We start from the raw sequence: 18,408 nt of genomic DNA on the forward strand, positions 1-18,408 counted from the left end.
ATGGATTCCGACGATGAACAATTCCAACAAGCGGTAGATCTAGAGTTCCAAAACCTTGTTGCGGCGGTGCAACGTGAAGCGGAAGAGGCAGAAGAGGCGGCTGAGGCGGCGGTGGCAGTTGGCCGGCCATTCCATCATCGGCGATTTTTCGATCATGATCATGTCGGGGCAGACCGCAGGTTGATGGAGGACTACTTCAACGACAACGCCCGTTATCCGCCAGAAGTTTTCCGTCGGCGATTCAGAATGTCGAAAAATCTCTTCGTCCATATAGCGACGTGTTTGGCGCAGCGGTTCAGGTGCTTCAACTTGCGATATGATGCCACCGGCCGACCCGGCTTGCCGACTTTCCAGAAGTGTACGATGGCAATTAGACAGCTTGCCTATGCCCGGCCCGCTGACATGTTCGATGAATACCTATAGATGGGCGAAACGACTGGACTACAGACGTTGAGGCAGTTTTGCAGGGGGATCAAGGATATCTTCAAAGGGGAGTATCTACGGATGCCATCGGCCGATGATTGCCAGAGATTGATTGCTATGCACGGGACTGCACATCATTTTCCGGGGATGTTGGGGAGCATCGATTGCATGCACTGAGAGTGGAGGAACTGTCCAGTGGCTTGGAAGGGGCAGTTCACTTCTGGCTTCAAAGGCAGACATCCCACGATGATTTTGGAAGCCATTGCTGATTACCGCTTGCGAATCTGGCATGCGTATTTTGGTGTCGCTGGATCGAACAACGACATCAACGTTCTACGATCGTCACACTTGTTTAATGACGAGAGTCGGGGTGAGGGGCCGCAAGTGAGATTCACGGCCAACGGAACTCAGTACAACATGGGGTACTATTTGGCCGATGGGATATACCCTCGCTGGCCCGTGTTTGTGAAGACGATCCGACAACCCGTTGGGCCGAAGCAAACTTACTTCGCGAAAAAATAAGAGGGTGCTAGGAAGGACGTTGAGCGAGCTTTTGGTGTACTGCAAGCGCGATGGGCCATTATACGGTGCCCGGCTCGACAATGGCACGAAAATGATGTCGCAGACATCATGACTGCATGTATCATATTGCACAATATGATAATAGATGACGAAGGATTTGCTGCAGAGCGATGGACACCCGAAGAAGGTGCTAGTACGAGCTCGGGTATTGCCATGGAGCCCATACAGATGGGTGTACCACGTAGTAATGAATACTTGATCCAGAGGTACACCGATATGCGGAGCCAAATATCGCATGATTCACTGCAGGTTGATATGGTTGAAGAGGTCTGGAACCGTAGAAGGGGCGCTGCAGAGTGATTTGGGTTTCCGGCTTGTTGTTTTTAAATTATGTCACTTTCGTTGTATAATTTTCCTATTTCAATATAATACAACGAAGTTATTGTTACATTTTTTCTAGGTTGTGAATTTTCTAATTTACAATCCACATTATTTTACTTTAATTAAATTTATAAATATCATAAATTTAAAACTAATAAAATTTATTAGACTTAAATTAAAAAATAATATTAAAAAAATAAACAAATTAATTTTTTTTTAAAGAGGGCCACATTTGGTGGCCCTTGATATTTTTGATAGTTTTGTTGACTTTACCATTACGGAAGCCACATGAGAGCCACGAATGGTGGCCGGGCCACAAATGGTGGCCTTCAAGGGCCACCATTGTGGACACTCTTAGTAACTATAAAAGTTGGAAAATCATCAGTTCTTCACTCTCTTTTTTGTTTTTCTGCTTTCCAATTGGGCCTTCGTTTGCCAGCCCATTATATTGGGCCCCATTATGGGTTTCTCTTTCTTTTTATTTCCATTTCATAAATGGGCCGATATGTTCCTGCATGCATCTTGCTTCTCTTTTCATTTAAATTTTTTTATTTAGGTGACTTGAATTCTAATTGTATGGAGTAGAAATGTTTTACCAATCAATAAGCTAAATTACACTTCATAGTCAATTGTATCTATCTTGCTCATGGATATTAAAATTCCCATTTTTTAATTTAAACATATGCTACGAAAAATAAACCACATAATGTGCAAAGATAAATAAAAAGTTGAGAGAATCGTATTTTTTCCAAATTCAAAATATTATCATCACTAGAGAGAGACCTTCTCTTATTGCATCTGAGAAGGTTTTTGGTGAGTTTTAGACTAAGCTAATTAAGATAAACCACACCAATTACATTGAAGCCTATAATTAAAATATATAAATCTATTCATTACTTTGAGCGACAAGCTTTCTCAACAGGCCCAATTTGTCTCGCAAACTGCACACAATTAACGAATAATCACTTCATTAGTTAGTCACTAAAACACAGATACACATGTGGGTGTGTGAAACTGTGAATAGAATTTCTCTTATTGGAAAAGAGCACAAAAGGGGACCTGAAAATAGACTTCTACTTTCTTTCTCAGAGTGGCATATTCCTTTTTCAATTGCTGGAAAGTTCTCTTGCAACTGCAAAAACAACTAATAATTGATCAATCATAATTTAGGATAATCAGTTGCCATATATTCTCATATGAAATTGTGTAATTTAATTTGACAATTTTCTTATATGAAAAGAGAACTTTGAGATATACTCCCTCCGTGTTCAAATTAGATACTATAATGTAGTGCAACACGAATTTTAATAAAAGTGACTGGAGTATTATTAGCGATAAATTGATCTCATATTAGATGTAACCATAAGTTGATAGTACAAGTCATAAGTTGATATATTGTGATGTTGTGTACATAAATAAAAAAAGAAATTAATTTTTATGGTCCCGAATAAATTATATTTAAATGTAAATATAGCAAAATTATTACCCATCAGCATTTCCAACTCTGCAGTGCTCTTTAAACTGTGTACACTCACTTTTCACCCTTTTAGCTCCAATGCTGTAAAATCACATGTACGGAAAAGGTTATTATCACCCAAAAAAAGAGAGAGAGAATATTCCCCACTGTAAAATTCTTGAAGAATCTATCTCTTCATAATGGTTACTTTTTTTATTTATTTTTACACATTAAATTTTATCATGTATATACCTTGAACTGCTGCCCTTAAACTGATGCATCAAGCACTCCAGCTTCGAAAAATCCAGAGGACTCTTCTCCCTAACAATATAAATTAATGAATAAATAAGCAAGAAATTATGCTAATCTTTTCTTTAAATGGTGACTGTTAAAAACTCACAAGGCTTGCTCTATATTTTGGATAAGTCGAGCCGAATCGCGGTAGTACAACGTCACAACTTCTTCGACGAAATTCGGATTGGCATCATCTTGTAGCTCTTCAAGCTGAATAAATTGTTCATCTAGATATCCCTGCACAAAATTAATTAAAAGCAAACACAATTTCAGAATCAAGATTTAGAAAATAAAAAGATACTTAGGAGTAATAAATTTCCTTCTCTTTTTTTGCATTATGCAAATACACTTAGATTAATGGACATGACATATGATGATAGGAATGTATGAGAAAAGTGATGTTTTAAGACATGTTCCACTTGCATGAATGTGAACATTATTCAAAGTAGTTTTGATTAGACCTTACAAAATTACAATGAAATGCAACTAATTAGTGAATGATAGAAATTAGTGGTGTGGATTTTACCTGATCAAAAAGGGTTTGCTTCATGTTAGCTAGCTGTCTCTGCATGATTCTTAGCTCCAAATTTTTGAACCTAGAGAGAAAATTGATGGTAGAGAGAGATTGGTGTGTTATGGATATGGGATTGGAATGAGGTTAGCATTTGAAGGCTTTATATAGGTGTTGGGGCAAAGGTAGTTGGCTGTTGGCGCCCCTCTAATTAACATACATCCACGTATGTACCTTAATTTTTATTTAATATTTTTCCTATGATGCCAAAATACATATTCGATTATAGTAATAAAGAAATGTACGGATAATGACTGAATTGATAGTAATAAAGAACTCAACTAATTGAGAACTTCAGAGTATAAAAATTCAAAGTAAAATCAATATTCAAAGTCTGTCTTTTTAATTCAACGATGAGGCCTTAATATAGACAAAGAGAAATCTTAAACATATGGAAAAATAAAACCTAAAGGAAATAACTAAAAGGAAATAAACAAAAAGGAAATCCTAAATTAGTAGAAGGAAAAATAATTAATATTTTTCCATTTACTATTTCTACTAACTAGGAAATAAATAAAAATAAAACATAACTTGCTTAGCCTCCAAGTCATGCCGAAACTGATTAAGTATATTATATTTGATTATATTAACATAAATATTACTTTTTAATTAACATTTTCAATTTTTTCTAAACGAAGTTAAGTTTCTTTATTTTTAATAATTTCTACAAATTCGACAATATCAAAAACCAAGACAAGGAAAAAGAGAAAGTTTTACCTTAGTAAATTAAAAAAAAAGGAAAATCTATAATACTAAGAAACATAAACCTAATTTTGATGCATTTGGGCAATCATTATAAATAATATGCTACACGAGTACACAAACAAATTTATCCGTACATGTACGCATGAACAAACATATGCACAACAATAATAACTTTGATATAGTTTTGTAAAAATGAACAGTTTTTGTCTCTTGCTATATACTATCAAAATCAATTTTGGGGAGGTACACATTCCACTTACCATTTGATGCGACATTAATTTCCTTTTCTAAGTGTATTTGTTACGGACTCAATTCCCACATCGGTTGTGAGAACAACTGATGTGGGGTATATAGACTAAATGACTCTCTCTCCTAACAGGCTAGTCTTTTGGGATGAGTTCTCCTGATTGGTCTGTATCAATTGGTGCTTTCATTGAGAGCCTAAACGGCTCGGAGTGGTGGTCGGGCAACGAACTCGCCGTGACCAACGAGTGCGTTTGGGACCGCTCGGAGTGGTGGCCGGGCAAAGAATCCGCCGTGACCAATGTGGCCGTGACCAACGAGAACTCGGAGTGGTGGCCCTGGCAAAGAACCAGCCGTGACCAACGTGGCCGTGACCAACGAGGACGTTGGCCCTTAAAGGAGGGTCGAATGTTACGGACTCAATTCCCATATTTTAAAAGTTGGAGTAGAATAGTTTAGGAAGATGGTAGGAAGATGACACCTATTTATGATATGATATGGAATCAGAATTATGATGACAAAACCCTACTTTTTCCATCTTCATCAATCACTAATTAAAGTTATTGACGCAAAACTAAATACGATTCTGTCTGAAAAGTGTCAGCTAGCATATATATATAACTAGATTTTTACATTCGGAACAGAGAATGATATTTATAACATATAAAGGCACACATATTTTAATTTGGATCTTTTTAGCATTATCATTTTCTTCACATACTGTCTACCACAGTACTGAATTATGAAAAAAAAGTAAATCCTTGTCATTGTTTTCTAATTAAATTAGATGAATTAATAAATTTCATATTTAGATTAAAATTTATGAGAGACATAATTGTAATTATTAAAATCAGTTGGTGATAAGTGAAGTAGCTCAGGACCTCAAACACCTTCAAAGTGTAATGAACTTTTTTTCTGATCGGGTTGGATCGACCCTTAAAGTTTCAGATCATACTCGATGACCCAATCTGATACTTCAATAGATGTTGATGAGGTTGTAACTAAAAACTAATTGGTGATAAGTCGAGTAGTTCATAAGACTTATACAGTGATTTAAAAATCAAATATCGTAATCGTGTAAATTAAGAAATCAAATTATTTTTTCTACTATGATCTTTGGCAACCAATAGAGACATGATGAGTAATATATGGCTCCTAATTCATCGAACAAAAAAGGAAAGCTACTTTATAGTAAGAATTTTAATATCCTTTAAGCATCAAAAGTTATGCGTAATGACTGTTTTAAAAAATTAATGCGTTTCTAGATTCAAAAGTGATAGGACATTAAATTTGAATTGTGTCATATCCAAACATATAATATTATATCTTAGATTGTGTGATTTGTCCATTCTCTAGCATCATAGAAAAGAATTGATCCAAAAAAATAAAACCAAAAGTTTGTGCCACCAAAAAAAGCATGCTTATAATATAACTGCATTATGATTCTTTCATAGAATTTACTCTTAAAGGAAAAAATAGCATAAAACTCTCAAATCACTAAAAATGCACATATTCAAGAAGAGACAGATCACTAAATTCTGCCGAACTAATAAATAATTATTAGAATGATCCAACTTGTTGTGTGGCAAATCATATTCCATAAATACTAAAAATAGCACATTTAATTCAAGCTTCCATGTCCTAGAATGCTTTTATCATAATTGCAAGAAATCCTCCATACTAGTATATTACTTACAATAGGTTTTTAGATATTATATTTTTAATTTAGGACTTCTAGAGTTGCATGTTAATTATATGGTGGTCCTTAGATTTTTTTTTTAATTTAGGATAAGTACATATTCGCGTGCAATAGCATGTTAACTACACAGTGCGAGTAAACCACAACGGACATTAAAACCAAGTGTGATTGTCTCAGACCTAAAGAGACATTGGTGTAATTCGACATGAAACCTTTTGCCACAAAAATATACAATGGACCCCAAAGTGACCAAAATATGATGATTGATTATAGGTAATTGTTGATGCAACCTAGATAGTTTTACAAAAATTTGCTTCTATCATTTTGATATATGGTTAAATCATATTATTTCCACTAAAGTAAGCTTTTGGTAAGGTATATAAGTGGGAGTGGGTGGAGGAGAATAGATTACATGTGCCAATAAGGAAGTATCAACTAGTAGCCATAAAAGGAAATGAAAAAAGAGTTAAATATTAAAATATAATTTTAATTTATTAATGATGATTGACAGATGATCTCTTTCAATTTTGATGGTCCATTTACAAATCCATGTCTTGTTTCTACGTTCTTCCATCCCCCTTTCTACAATAATCCAGCAAAAAAATCTTTTTCTAAATTACACAAAATGATTATGTGTTGCAGAAGAGATTCCATCTTTATTCCTCTGCCACGAGAAAGCAAATGGATAGCTTTTTAATTCGACATACATCCCTCTTTTCTAAATATATATTGTTTTAATTTTATAAAAGTTGTATATTACTCTTTTAATTTAGGAATTAAAAAATGGTAAATTGGCGGAAAAACCATTTAATCGAAAAATCCACGAAGTTTGATTTCAAGACAATAAAATCTAGTCGCCTATGCATAATATATTATTGATGCTTCTCAACCATATCAAATACAAATTTACCAAAATATTTTGGTTTGGGATAGTTCCGAACAAATCCAAACATCATAGTTTTTCCTGTAGTATTTTTTAAGTTGCGGGACAAATCATAACTTGGCCAAACTTCATAATTTTTTAGACAATTTTGTAGGATCTAACCCTAAAGTTCTATTAACAATTACTCCTTCCGTTCTAGATAGTTTGTCTCACTTTGACTTGGCACGGATTTTAAGAAATGTAATGAAAAGTGAGTTGAAAAAGTTAGTGGAATGTGAGTCCTACTTTTATATATTAGTTTTATAATAAAACGTGAGTAGGAATGAGTTAGTGGAATATGAGGTCTACTACCAAAAATGGTAAAAGTGAAATGAGACAAATTATGTGGGACGGACCAAAATGGAAAAATGAGACAAACTATGTGGGATGGAGGGAGTAAAAGGTAATATTAGGAGGTAGTATCCAATGTAGGATAAAGTTTTCATAGGAAAGGCTTGAGAATATATATGGATCCCATATTATTAATCATGCTATAGTACCTCCTACTTTTACAATAGTTAATTCGTGCCAACACTATATCCGTGAATAAATCATTATATCCACAATAAAATGATGAATATTATTAATTATTATTTGTTGAGCAAGGTGTGTGTGGTCACATCTGATTCTTGTGTGTAAAAAAGCAGCCAGAAAAAGTAAGCAACTGTAATGAGATTATGGGGTTTGATTCTGTTTTGCTATCGCCATCTCCAACCAATCTTCATCATAAGAATCCCACCTTCCACACACCAATGCATGATCAAAAATCTCGACGTCGGTTCAATGAATGAATGTCTGAAAATCTCAACTCCAAACTCATGCAAAAATAGGTGTTAATCATGCTTTCTATTCCAACTTTTTTACAATGTTTTCAAATATATCGCAAGCTTTATAAATTAATTTATGGCATTAAATCTATCATTAGGCTCAATTTTTGGCATCAAATCGATGACATGTCATGTAGAAGGTTTGCGTGTATATGTCGATTTTATACTTAATCTTATGTTTTGTCACAAATACCCCTTATATATACATGTGTTGGTGTGTGCTAAGTATAATTTCCTTTAAGAAAATAGAAATAGTTTCTATTTTCGGTAGAGAAACAACTCTTATCAAGTGGTGGTGAAAGCAAACAAGAAATATACGTTATGTTTGACATGCATGAAGAATGTGGTACGTGATAGAGAATAATCCAATAATTTGTCCTTTAAACGAATCGATGCAATGCAATCATATAAACTGTGGCTTTAAAGGTTGCTTTCTTGTGAACCTTTTTACAGATACATATATTCTCATTTCAGTTGGAGCGAATTTGTTCTCTCAATTTTACATACTGGCGTATGCAAGTGGGAACAGGGGTACAACTGTACCACCAAATTTTCTGATATTAGTAATACATTTAGTGAGAATTTATAAAAAAACCTTTGTGCTCCAGTGGTAACTCGTTGACAATACCTTTCCGCTTCTCCGAGTTTGACCCTCCGCTGGCGCGCAATCACTTTATGTTTTTTATTCTCCTTATCTTTTTATTTTTAATTATGTTTGAATACTTTTTTACTTCTATGCTCACATGTTCATTTTTGTTATGCATTCTCCTTTCATTGTTTTAATTATGTTAACGTTTGAATACTTTTTTATTTATGTACTAACATTTTCATTTTTGTTACTGTAGCAATTAGTTTTTTTAGTTAATTAATTATTTGCACTCCTACTAACATTTTCGATTTTGTAATGTAGTAGTAATTAATTTTTAGTTTAAGTAAAAATTTGCACTCCTATTTTATTTTCTTGACATTAGGATTTTTTAATATGCTTTAATTATTTTGATTTTCCCTATTATGTTATTTATTTATTTATTTTAATTTATTTATTAATTATATTACACTCATTATTTTTTTCATCATTTTAAGTAATGTAACTCGTACTTCAAATTAAAAAATTAGTTTTTTATTGCATTTATTTTTTTAATATGAAATTCTTATTTTTATCATTTTATGCTTCTATCTAGTATATCAGGTTGACAGAGAACGACATGTTGCATGTTGTTCATTTACTTTTGTTTTCTTGTGCTCGCCCACTTTTGTTCTTATGCAATGGTTTTAGATAGATCGTTTGTTTTTTTGACATGTGTTAATTTCTTATTTTTTTTGTTACTATTTATACATTCTGTACTGCTATTTTTCTGCTCACCATCTTTTTAGGTTTGTTTGTATTGTAACACACCATGTAAAACAAAATTAAGATACTTTAAACTGTAGTAGTAATTTTTGGTTCAAATGCCTCAACTAATGCTAGGATTTAAATTACCCAGCTGGGGTGGGCCGAAACAGAGCCCAGCTCATAACATGGGCTTTCAAGCAAGTTCAGATCCAACTGGGCCAGGACGACCATATGGGTTGGGCTAGAGAGCCTCGATATGAGCTTTTGATTGGGCTAATGTACTTGATGAAACATCTAAAATTTAAAATAACATGGAGTAGAATAGAGTATATTCATTCTAATTAAAATTCTATTTAAATTGTACTTAAGAATGAATAAAATTTAAATTCGGTTAGTGAGTGTATACGGATGCACACAAGTTTTTACCTCCCAAAAACTTTATTTAGTTTTGAAAAAATGTAATTTAAATGATCAAGATCGTCATTGCTTAAGATTTTTGCATTTTGAATAGATACAATAGTGTGGTTGTTTATTAGATACAATATTGTGGTTGGTTGTATTGTATAACATCGAATCAAATATCTGTAATAAAAGATCATGTGAAAAAATAGAATATCTCTTATTACAACAACGACATGAAAGACATTGTATAGTGACACTTCAAAGTCTCATAAATTTTATTTAGACTACACTAATTTACTATAATTGACAAGTTACGCAATGCAACCCATAGCCATAAATATTTTTAATTACAATGTTCACCTACAAAATTCAGTAATTAACATATTCATCCTTGAAATATTAATAAATTTATATTTTTTCATTAAATGCTTAAATTTATCCAAACTTGAAACACCATAAAAGGAGTAGAAAATGAGCAGGAAATTACAATATCGGACATAAAATTTATCCAAACTTGAAACACCATAAAATGACTCTTCTTAACAAAAGTAGTCTTGGATTCTATATTGAACAGGAAATTACAATATCGGACATAAAATAGGTAGAAAATGAGCATATTAAAATGATAACAAAAATACCATTTTTTTGTGGATGAAGTAAAAATATAAATAATCGAGACCTCAAATATTCTTCTCAATACAGTGGATATTGTTGGGTCGCGATACCGCCGATCTCACACACGCACGAACGAGGAAATAAAGCACGCAAACGATATAACGTGGTTCGGTGATAATCCACCTACGTCCACGGAGAAGATGACCGGAATCTTATTGACGAACTCTTTACAATTACAACGAACTCACACTCACACGCTACCGCTCACAACTGCTTGCTATCTTGAGATTTAATCTCTCTGAGTGTGTGTATATGGTGTAATTCTGCTCTCTCACTACTGAGCTCTATCGAGCTATTTATACAAGATGCAATCAAGAAATAAAATCCAACTAACTCTATTTCCCAAAGTTAGTTATAACCGCTGCTCGGCTAAAACCGAACTGCCATTCTTGGTTAGCAACCGAACTGCATTTCTCGGCTATCAACCGAACTGCCTTTCTCGGCTATCAACCGAACTGCCTTTCTCGGCTATCGACCGAACTGCCTTTCTCGGCTAGCTCAAAGCCGAGCTTTATTTCTTGATCTCTTCTCGGAGCTGCCGAGGCTCCACCACTCGATCACAACCGGACTCAAAGCCGAGCTTCATTTCCGAGCTCAGAAGCCGAGCTCCAGTAGTTTGCATGGACACACTTTCACAAATCTCCACCTTGTCCTTGCAAAACTCCATCAATATCTGGATTCCCTTCTCAATCCTTGTTACAAGCTTCAACACTCCACAATCTCAACCAACTTCAAACAATGTTTGAATTTCGAAGTTGGCAGAGATTTTGTCAACATGTCTGATGCATTTTCTTCGGTAGGAACTTTCACCACATTGATCTTTCCACTTTGAATCTCATCTCTGATGAAGTGTCTCCTCACATCTATATGCTTCGACCTCTCATGGAACATTTGATGTTTTGCTAAACATATAGCCGAGTTGCTGTCACAGTTAATCTTCACTGCTCCCAGCTTCATTCCTAGATCTTGTAGTATCCCTTGCAGCCATTTTCCTTCCTTTGCAGCCTCTGTTAGCGCAATATACTCAGCCTCGGTCGTAGACAATGCAACCACAGACTGTAGATTTGATTTCCAACTCACTGCTGTGCCAAATAACGTGAATATGTAGCCACTTTGGGATTTTCTGTTGTCCAAGTTGGCAGCATAATCCGAATCACAAAATCCCTCAAGAACTTCATCCTTTTCAGACCAGGCTCCACCACCAAACTTCAAACCAATCATTACAGATCCCTTTAGATACTTCAAGATCCATTTCAGCGCGGCCCAGTGCTCTCTGCCCGGGTCAGCCATGTACCTACTGGCCACGCTTATAGCATGAGCAACATCCGGCCTTGTACAAATCATCAAGTACATCACACTGCCCACTATATTCGCATAGGGTATCAGACTCATTTCCCTTCTAGCTTCATCTGTCTTTGGCTCTTGTTCTTTGCTAAGTTTGAAATGGCCTGCCAATGGAGTGGAGACTAACCTTGCATCCTTCACTTGATACTTTTCTATCACCTTCCTGATGTAATCAGCTTGAACCAACCTCAGCTCCCTTTTTCCTCTGTCTCTGATGATATCCATCCCTAGGATCCGCTTTGCCTCCCCAAGGTCTTTCATTTCAAACTTCTGCTTCAGTTCCTTCTTGACAATCTGCAGCTCATTCTTGCTAGATCCAGCCAACAGGATGTCATCTACATACAGCAATAAGTAGGCAACTATCAGATCTCCCTTTCTCTTGATATACACACAGCTATCAAAGTTTGATCTCTCAAAATCCATCAGCTCCATCTGCTCATGGAATTTCTTGTTCCACTGCCTACTACTTTGCTTGAGGCCATATAGGCTCTTTTTCAGCAAGCAAACTTTCTTCTCCTCTCCAGGTTTCTCAAAGCCTTTAGGCTGCATCATGTAGATTGTTTCCTCTAGATCTCCATGTAAAAAGGCTGTCTTCACATCGAGTTGATGCAGCTCCCAGTTAAAATGAGCAGTCATGGCCAACAAGATCCGAATGGAAGTATGTTTCACCACTGGAGAGAACACCTCTGTGTAATCAATTCCCTCCACTTGTGTGAACCCCCTAGCAACCAGCCTTGCCTTAAAACGTATGCTTTCAACCTCCCCCACCTCTACTTTCTTTTTGAACAACCATTTGCAACTGATCAGTTTCTGTATCCCTGGATCAATCACCAAAACCCAAGTTCCATTTTTCAATAGGGACTCAATTTCTTCTTCCATGGCCTTGATCCATTTCTGACTTTCCTTGCAACTCATGGCTTCTTCATAGGTCGAGGGCTCTGAAAACATGAGTACTTCTGCTACACATAGAGCAAAGAAGCTCATATCATAATCTGAAAACCTACTAGGCAAGCCTGCATTCCTCCTCGGATTCCTTCTAATTTCCTGACTTGCAGCAGCTTGCTCCATTGGTGGATCATGATCACTCGCATCCTGAGCTGGTTGAGGATTAAGTACTCCACCTTCTTCTTGATTTTCTGTAATATCAGCATCCTCATCTGTATCTGTCCCACCAGATCCTTCACCAAACTCAAAGTTCTGCATACTAGAGCTGCTGCCACCATCAGAGGCTCTTCCATTTTTCTTGAATGGCATTTCTTCTTCATTGAATATTACATCTCTGCTCACTATAACATTCTGACCTTCTCCATCCAAGTTCCACAATCTGTATCCCTTCACACCATCTTGGTATCCTAACATTGCACATTTCTTGGCTCTTGGTTCTAATTTATTCTGCCTTATATGTGCATAAGCTGCACATCCAAAAATCTTCAATGCAGAATAATCTCCCAAGCTCCCATACCATCTCTGATCTGGGGTCTCATCAGAGATTGCTGAAGAAGGACACTTATTGATGAGAGCAGCTGCAGTAGAAACGGCCTCTGCCCAAAACTTCTTTGGCATTCCAGAATAAAATAGCATACATCTCACTTTCTCTAGCAATGTCCTATTCATTCTCTCTGCCAACCCGTTTTGTTGGGGTTTTCTTGGCACTGTCCTATGTCTCCTTATTCCCTTCTCCTTACAGAAGCTATCAAATTCAGTAGACAGAAACTCCATGCCATTATCAGTCCTAAGATATTTCAGCACTGACCCTTTCTCATTCTCATATCTAGCATGCCATTCTCTAAACTTCTCAAATGCTTGGGACTTCTCTTTCAGGATATATATCCATACTTTTCTTGAATAATCATCTATGATGGAGATGAAATACTTACCTCCACCTATGGATTCAGTTGGAGATGGCCCCCAAAGGTCACTGTGGGCATACACAAAGGGTGTGGTTGAAGTGTGCTTCCCACCAGTGAATGGCAGCTTCTTCGCCTTTCCAAGAATGCAAGATTCACACTTACTCAGTTTCTCTGATGTACCTAACTTCATCACACCACGTTTGGCCAGCTGCCTGATGCCCTTTTCACCCACATGTCCCAGCCTAGCATGCCAAATATTAAGATTCTCTGACTGAGCAACATTCACTGCATCAACCACTGTCTCTCCCAGCAAGTAGTACAAGCTATTCTTTCTTTGGGCCTCCATAATGATTCTGGAACCCTTTGTTACTCTGAGAATCCCATTACTGGAATCAAACTTGTACCCCTTTGATTCTAACAATCCAAGAGAGATCAAGTTTCTCTTGATCTGTGGTATAAACCTGACCTCTGTGAGAGTCTTGACACTTCCACCCTTCATTCTGAGCTTGATCTCCCCAATGCCCTTGACATCACACGTCTGATCATTCCCCAGCATCACTGATCCTCTCCATGCTGACAATTCTTGAAACCAGGATTTGTGAGAGCATATATGGAAGGAGCAGCCCGAGTCCATAATCCAGCACTCTTCAATCTTTGCTCCTGAGTGTATATTCAAGGCCTCGTTGGCCTCCACCTCTTGAGCTAGATCAGCAGTCTCCAGGTTGCCAGCCATCTCTTGCCCTTGCTTCCTTCTCCAAGCATTGCAAGATTTCTTTAAATGGCCCGGTTTCTTGCAATAATAGCAGCTCCTGGTCTCCTTCTCTCCCTCAGCCCTCTCCTTCTTTGGTTTCTTTTTCTTGAAGCCTTTCTTGTTCTGACTTTTCTTCAGATACAAACTTTCAGCTACTGGATCATTTTTCCTTGAAGAAGTTGGATGATCAATCCTCTGTGATTCTTTCAATTTTAGGGCAGAATGAATCTCCTCATAGGTAACCTTGGACTCTCTTCCAAGTAGCACCGCATCCTTGAAATGTTCGAAACTTTTAGGAAGGGAATTCAGCAACATCAAGGCTTTGTCCTCATCCTTGATTACCTCATCGATGTTTTCAAGATCATCAATACATTTTCCGAACTCCTCAAGCTGCTCAGCAATGCTTCTTCCATCCGAGAACTTGAAGGCAAGAAGTTTCTGCTTCAAATGCAATCGATTTGCAAGGGACTTGGTCATATATAATGACTCAAGTTTTGTCCACACCCCTGCGGCTGTCTCCTCCTTGGAAACCTCTCTAAGCACCCTATCTGTCAAGTTTAAGATCAGGGTGCTATAGGCCTTGTATTGCATGTCTTGAAGCCTCCCTTTCTCCTTCTCGTCGGCCTCCGGATTCTCTTTAGGATCACTATTTCCCTTCAAGACATCCCATAGGCCTTGCTGCATCAAGATGGCCTTCATCTTCAGCCTCCACAGCCCAAAATCGTTTCTGCCGGTGAACTTCTCCACCTCAAACCTGGCCGTGGACATTTCTCGAACAAACGGTGGGCAATCGCCAAGATCGGCTCAGACAACAGAGCTCCCGGACTTCAACTCGCCCAGAAAACCAATCAAGAAAACGTTTCAACGTTTCCCACAGACGGCGCCACTTGTTGGGTCGCGATACCGCCGATCTCACACACGCACGAACGAGGAAATAAAGCACGCAAACGATATAACGTGGTTCGGTGATAATCCACCTACGTCCACGGAGAAGATGACCGGAATCTTATTGACGAACTCTTTACAATTACAACGAACTCACACTCACACGCTACCGCTCACAACTGCTTGCTATCTTGAGATTTAATCTCTCTGAGTGTGTGTATATGGTGTAATTCTGCTCTCTCACTACTGAGCTCTATCGAGCTATTTATACAAGATGCAATCAAGAAATAAAATCCAACTAACTCTATTTCCCAAAGTTAGTTATAACCGCTGCTCGGCTAAAACCGAACTGCCATTCTTGGTTAGCAACCGAACTGCATTTCTCGGCTATCAACCGAACTGCCTTTCTCGGCTATCAACCGAACTGCCTTTCTCGGCTATCGACCGAACTGCCTTTCTCGGCTAGCTCAAAGCCGAGCTTTATTTCTTGATCTCTTCTCGGAGCTGCCGAGGCTCCACCACTCGATCACAACCGGACTCAAAGCCGAGCTTCATTTCCGAGCTCAGAAGCCGAGCTCCAGTAGTTTGCATGGACACACTTTCACAGATATGATGGCTGATGTTAAACTTATTGGTGAAATAGTTTGTTTACCATTAAATATCTTTCAAGCATTTCATCGAACAGTTTTCGGGTACGATAAATCAAACAAAAACTTTCAAGCATTTCACCAAACAGTTCCAAGACCAACATCAGATAAAGTTAGAGATGCAGATGCAGATGCGAATGCAATGCCTTGATTAATGCTATCCCCGTCATGCAATAAAAATTTCATTTTCCTATATGGGTCCATCCCAATCGGAATCTTAATTCACTTTTACTATAAATTAAAATATGGTTCCGCATTCCATTAACTTGTTTCACTCACTTCCACTAAATTTTATAATCACGTAACTAATTATAAAACTACAATTCAAAAGTAAACTTATATTCCACAAACTTTTTCAACTCATATATTTCAAATCTGGTGTCAAAAATGCGAGCGTGGACCGGAAAGAGCGGGTATTTAATACTACATCCATCACATAATAAAAGTGACCCACTCTAAAAGAAATGAGCTTTTGCATACAAAAAACAAAAGATATTCAAATTAGTACACTACTTTACCAATGCGGCCTTGAAGAACTAAACTCATCTATAAAAGAGTCGACTAATTTTTCCACAAAGAAATCTACCAACAAGCTCGAAGAAAACATACACAAAAATCAATTCTAGTTTTCAATATCCTTACTTTAATTTACATATACCAACTCTTATCCAATTTTATTATTGCATTCTTTGTTGGGTTTCGGTTCATAATTAATCATCCTTCGTTTTCAATTTCGCCATTGTTTCTATTAATAGTGTTGTTTCTCATTTACTATCGATGTACATGTTTGTCATCACCGTTTATTAATCTGCATACTTTCGTAATAATCTCTTCGTCCCCAAAGAATATATATTTTGGGGTCGGCACATGTTTTAACGTAAAATTGATGAAGTAGGAGAGAGGTGGAGAAAAAAAGTAAATAAAGTATTATTAGTTGAGAATGAGTCTCACCTCACTAGAGATAAAAAACTTTTCAAAATTAGAAAGTGCATATTCTTGTGGGATGGACTAAAAAGGAAAGAGTGCATATTCTTGAGGAACGGAGGGAGTAATAATCAAATTTCTCTGAAGCATTTCATCGAACAGGTTTTGTGTATGATCAATTGAAGTTGAAGTAGCTGGATTTGTTGCTCGAAAATGAAGTGTATTGTTACCCACCGAGTGAGATTTTAGGTTTAGGGATACGTTGGATTATATATATATTCTAGTTGTAAAGTATTTAATTGATTACAAAAGTATAGCACTTCCATAATATCACTCAAATCTCTTTAAGTATTTCATCGAACAGTTTTGGTGTATGATAAATTGAAGTTGAAGTAGCTGGATTTGTTACTTTCAAGCATTAAACCAAACATTTTCCAGACCAGCATACCATTCAGCTAATAAATTAAGTTGGCCAGATGGCCTTTCTCTTTTTATTAGTTATCTCATCGGCATATTTCAGCCCGCATATTCGACTGCACAGTCCAATATGCCCGACTGAAATATGCTGATGAGATAATAAATATTAAAGAAATAGAGCGGCCAACCCCAAGGCGACGACAGGAACGTATGCCAAGTCAAAAGGATACTCCGATAAATAAGACCATCAAAGAACGGTTAAGACGAATTAAAGGAGAGCCATTTATTATCAATTTGAACAATTCATGTCCCATTTGTTTGCTTATTTTTCCAAGTTTTAATCTCGAAAATTCTATGGGAATATGAAGTTTACTTCCCAAATAAACTAAGTAAATGAGATTTAAACCTGAACGTTTCAAAATGGCAAAATTAAGCATAATTTTTTGGATGAAGGAAGTATTGAAGAAGGAATTATCAATTTATAATTGATTGCAAATTGAATATAATAACGATCTTGGAGTATTATTTTAGACAAATACATCGAACCTGTAAACTGTTCGACAAAATGCTTCAAAGAGATGTCAGTGATTTTATGAAAAACTGACAATGTTCAACACGAGTACACTAGAAATTAAACTGTTTGATGAAATGCTTCAAAGAGATGTCACTGATTTTATGAAAAACTGAAAATGTTCAACACGAGTACACTTGAAATTAAACTGTTTGATGAAATGCTTCAAAGAGATGTCACTGATTTTATGCAAAACCTGAAAATGTTCAACACGAGTACACTAGAAAGTCGTCCCGTTATATATTCAATAATTCTTTTTACAAAAGCATATTTAATTTTATTCTTTAAATTCGGTGACCTTTCCTCAACCCTCTTTGATAAGTCTTAATTACTGATTAATAAGTACAGTAACTTTGGTCTATTATAATAGTAACTGATCAATTAGCTTGTCTTTTGGTATATAATTATATCGATTCTTTGACAATTAAGGATTTCTTGTAAAAATATTAAATAAATAGCTCTATAATCCAAAAATGGCCGGCTTAATTAGTTAATTAAAAAATAAAAATGGAACAACAGAACTTGTATTTTGAAATCCAAGCAAAATATCGTAGGTGCATCCAAGA

General features: G+C 36.4%; 2 protein-coding genes across 2 annotated transcripts; one reads left to right on the forward strand and one right to left on the reverse strand.

Annotated features, from left to right (window-relative positions):
• On the forward strand, positions 1–423 carry LOC121771906. The gene has a single exon (XM_042168802.1). The coding sequence runs from the start codon at positions 1–3 to the stop codon at positions 421–423; it is 423 nt and encodes a 140-aa protein (XP_042024736.1).
• A 1,631-nt stretch (positions 424–2,054) lies between these two features.
• Positions 2,055–3,744, reverse strand: LOC121771033 (histidine-containing phosphotransfer protein 4-like). The gene is made up of 6 exons (XM_042167832.1): positions 3,603–3,744; positions 3,183–3,313; positions 3,035–3,103; positions 2,813–2,884; positions 2,386–2,458; positions 2,055–2,267 (listed from the first exon to the last, which is right to left on the reverse strand). Exons 1-6 carry the CDS (start codon positions 3,645–3,647, stop codon positions 2,220–2,222), a joined length of 438 nt encoding a protein of 145 aa, XP_042023766.1. The 5' UTR covers positions 3,648–3,744; the 3' UTR covers positions 2,055–2,219.
• Between the last annotated feature and the right edge of the window lie 14,664 nt (positions 3,745–18,408).

Source organism: Salvia splendens, chromosome 16, assembly GCF_004379255.2.
Source record: "Salvia splendens isolate huo1 chromosome 16, SspV2, whole genome shotgun sequence".
Lineage (NCBI taxonomy): Eukaryota > Viridiplantae > Streptophyta > Magnoliopsida > Lamiales > Lamiaceae > Salvia > Salvia splendens.

Bases quoted from the DNA above. Each gene is read 5' to 3' on its own strand.
- LOC121771906 (XM_042168802.1), top strand. From the start codon at position 1: ATGGATTCCGACGATGAACAATTCCAACAAGCGGTAGATCTAGAGTTC.
- LOC121771033 (XM_042167832.1), bottom strand. From the start codon at position 3,647: ATGCAGAGACAGCTAGCTAACATGAAGCAAACCCTTTTTGATCAG. The intron at 3,314-3,602 runs GTAAAATCCACA...AATTTTGTGCAG, and splicing joins AGCAAACCCTTTTTGATCAG to GGATATCTAGATGAACAATT. The intron at 2,885-3,034 runs GTATATACATGA...GTGATTTTACAG, and splicing joins TTTAAGGGCAGCAGTTCAAG to CATTGGAGCTAAAAGGGTGA.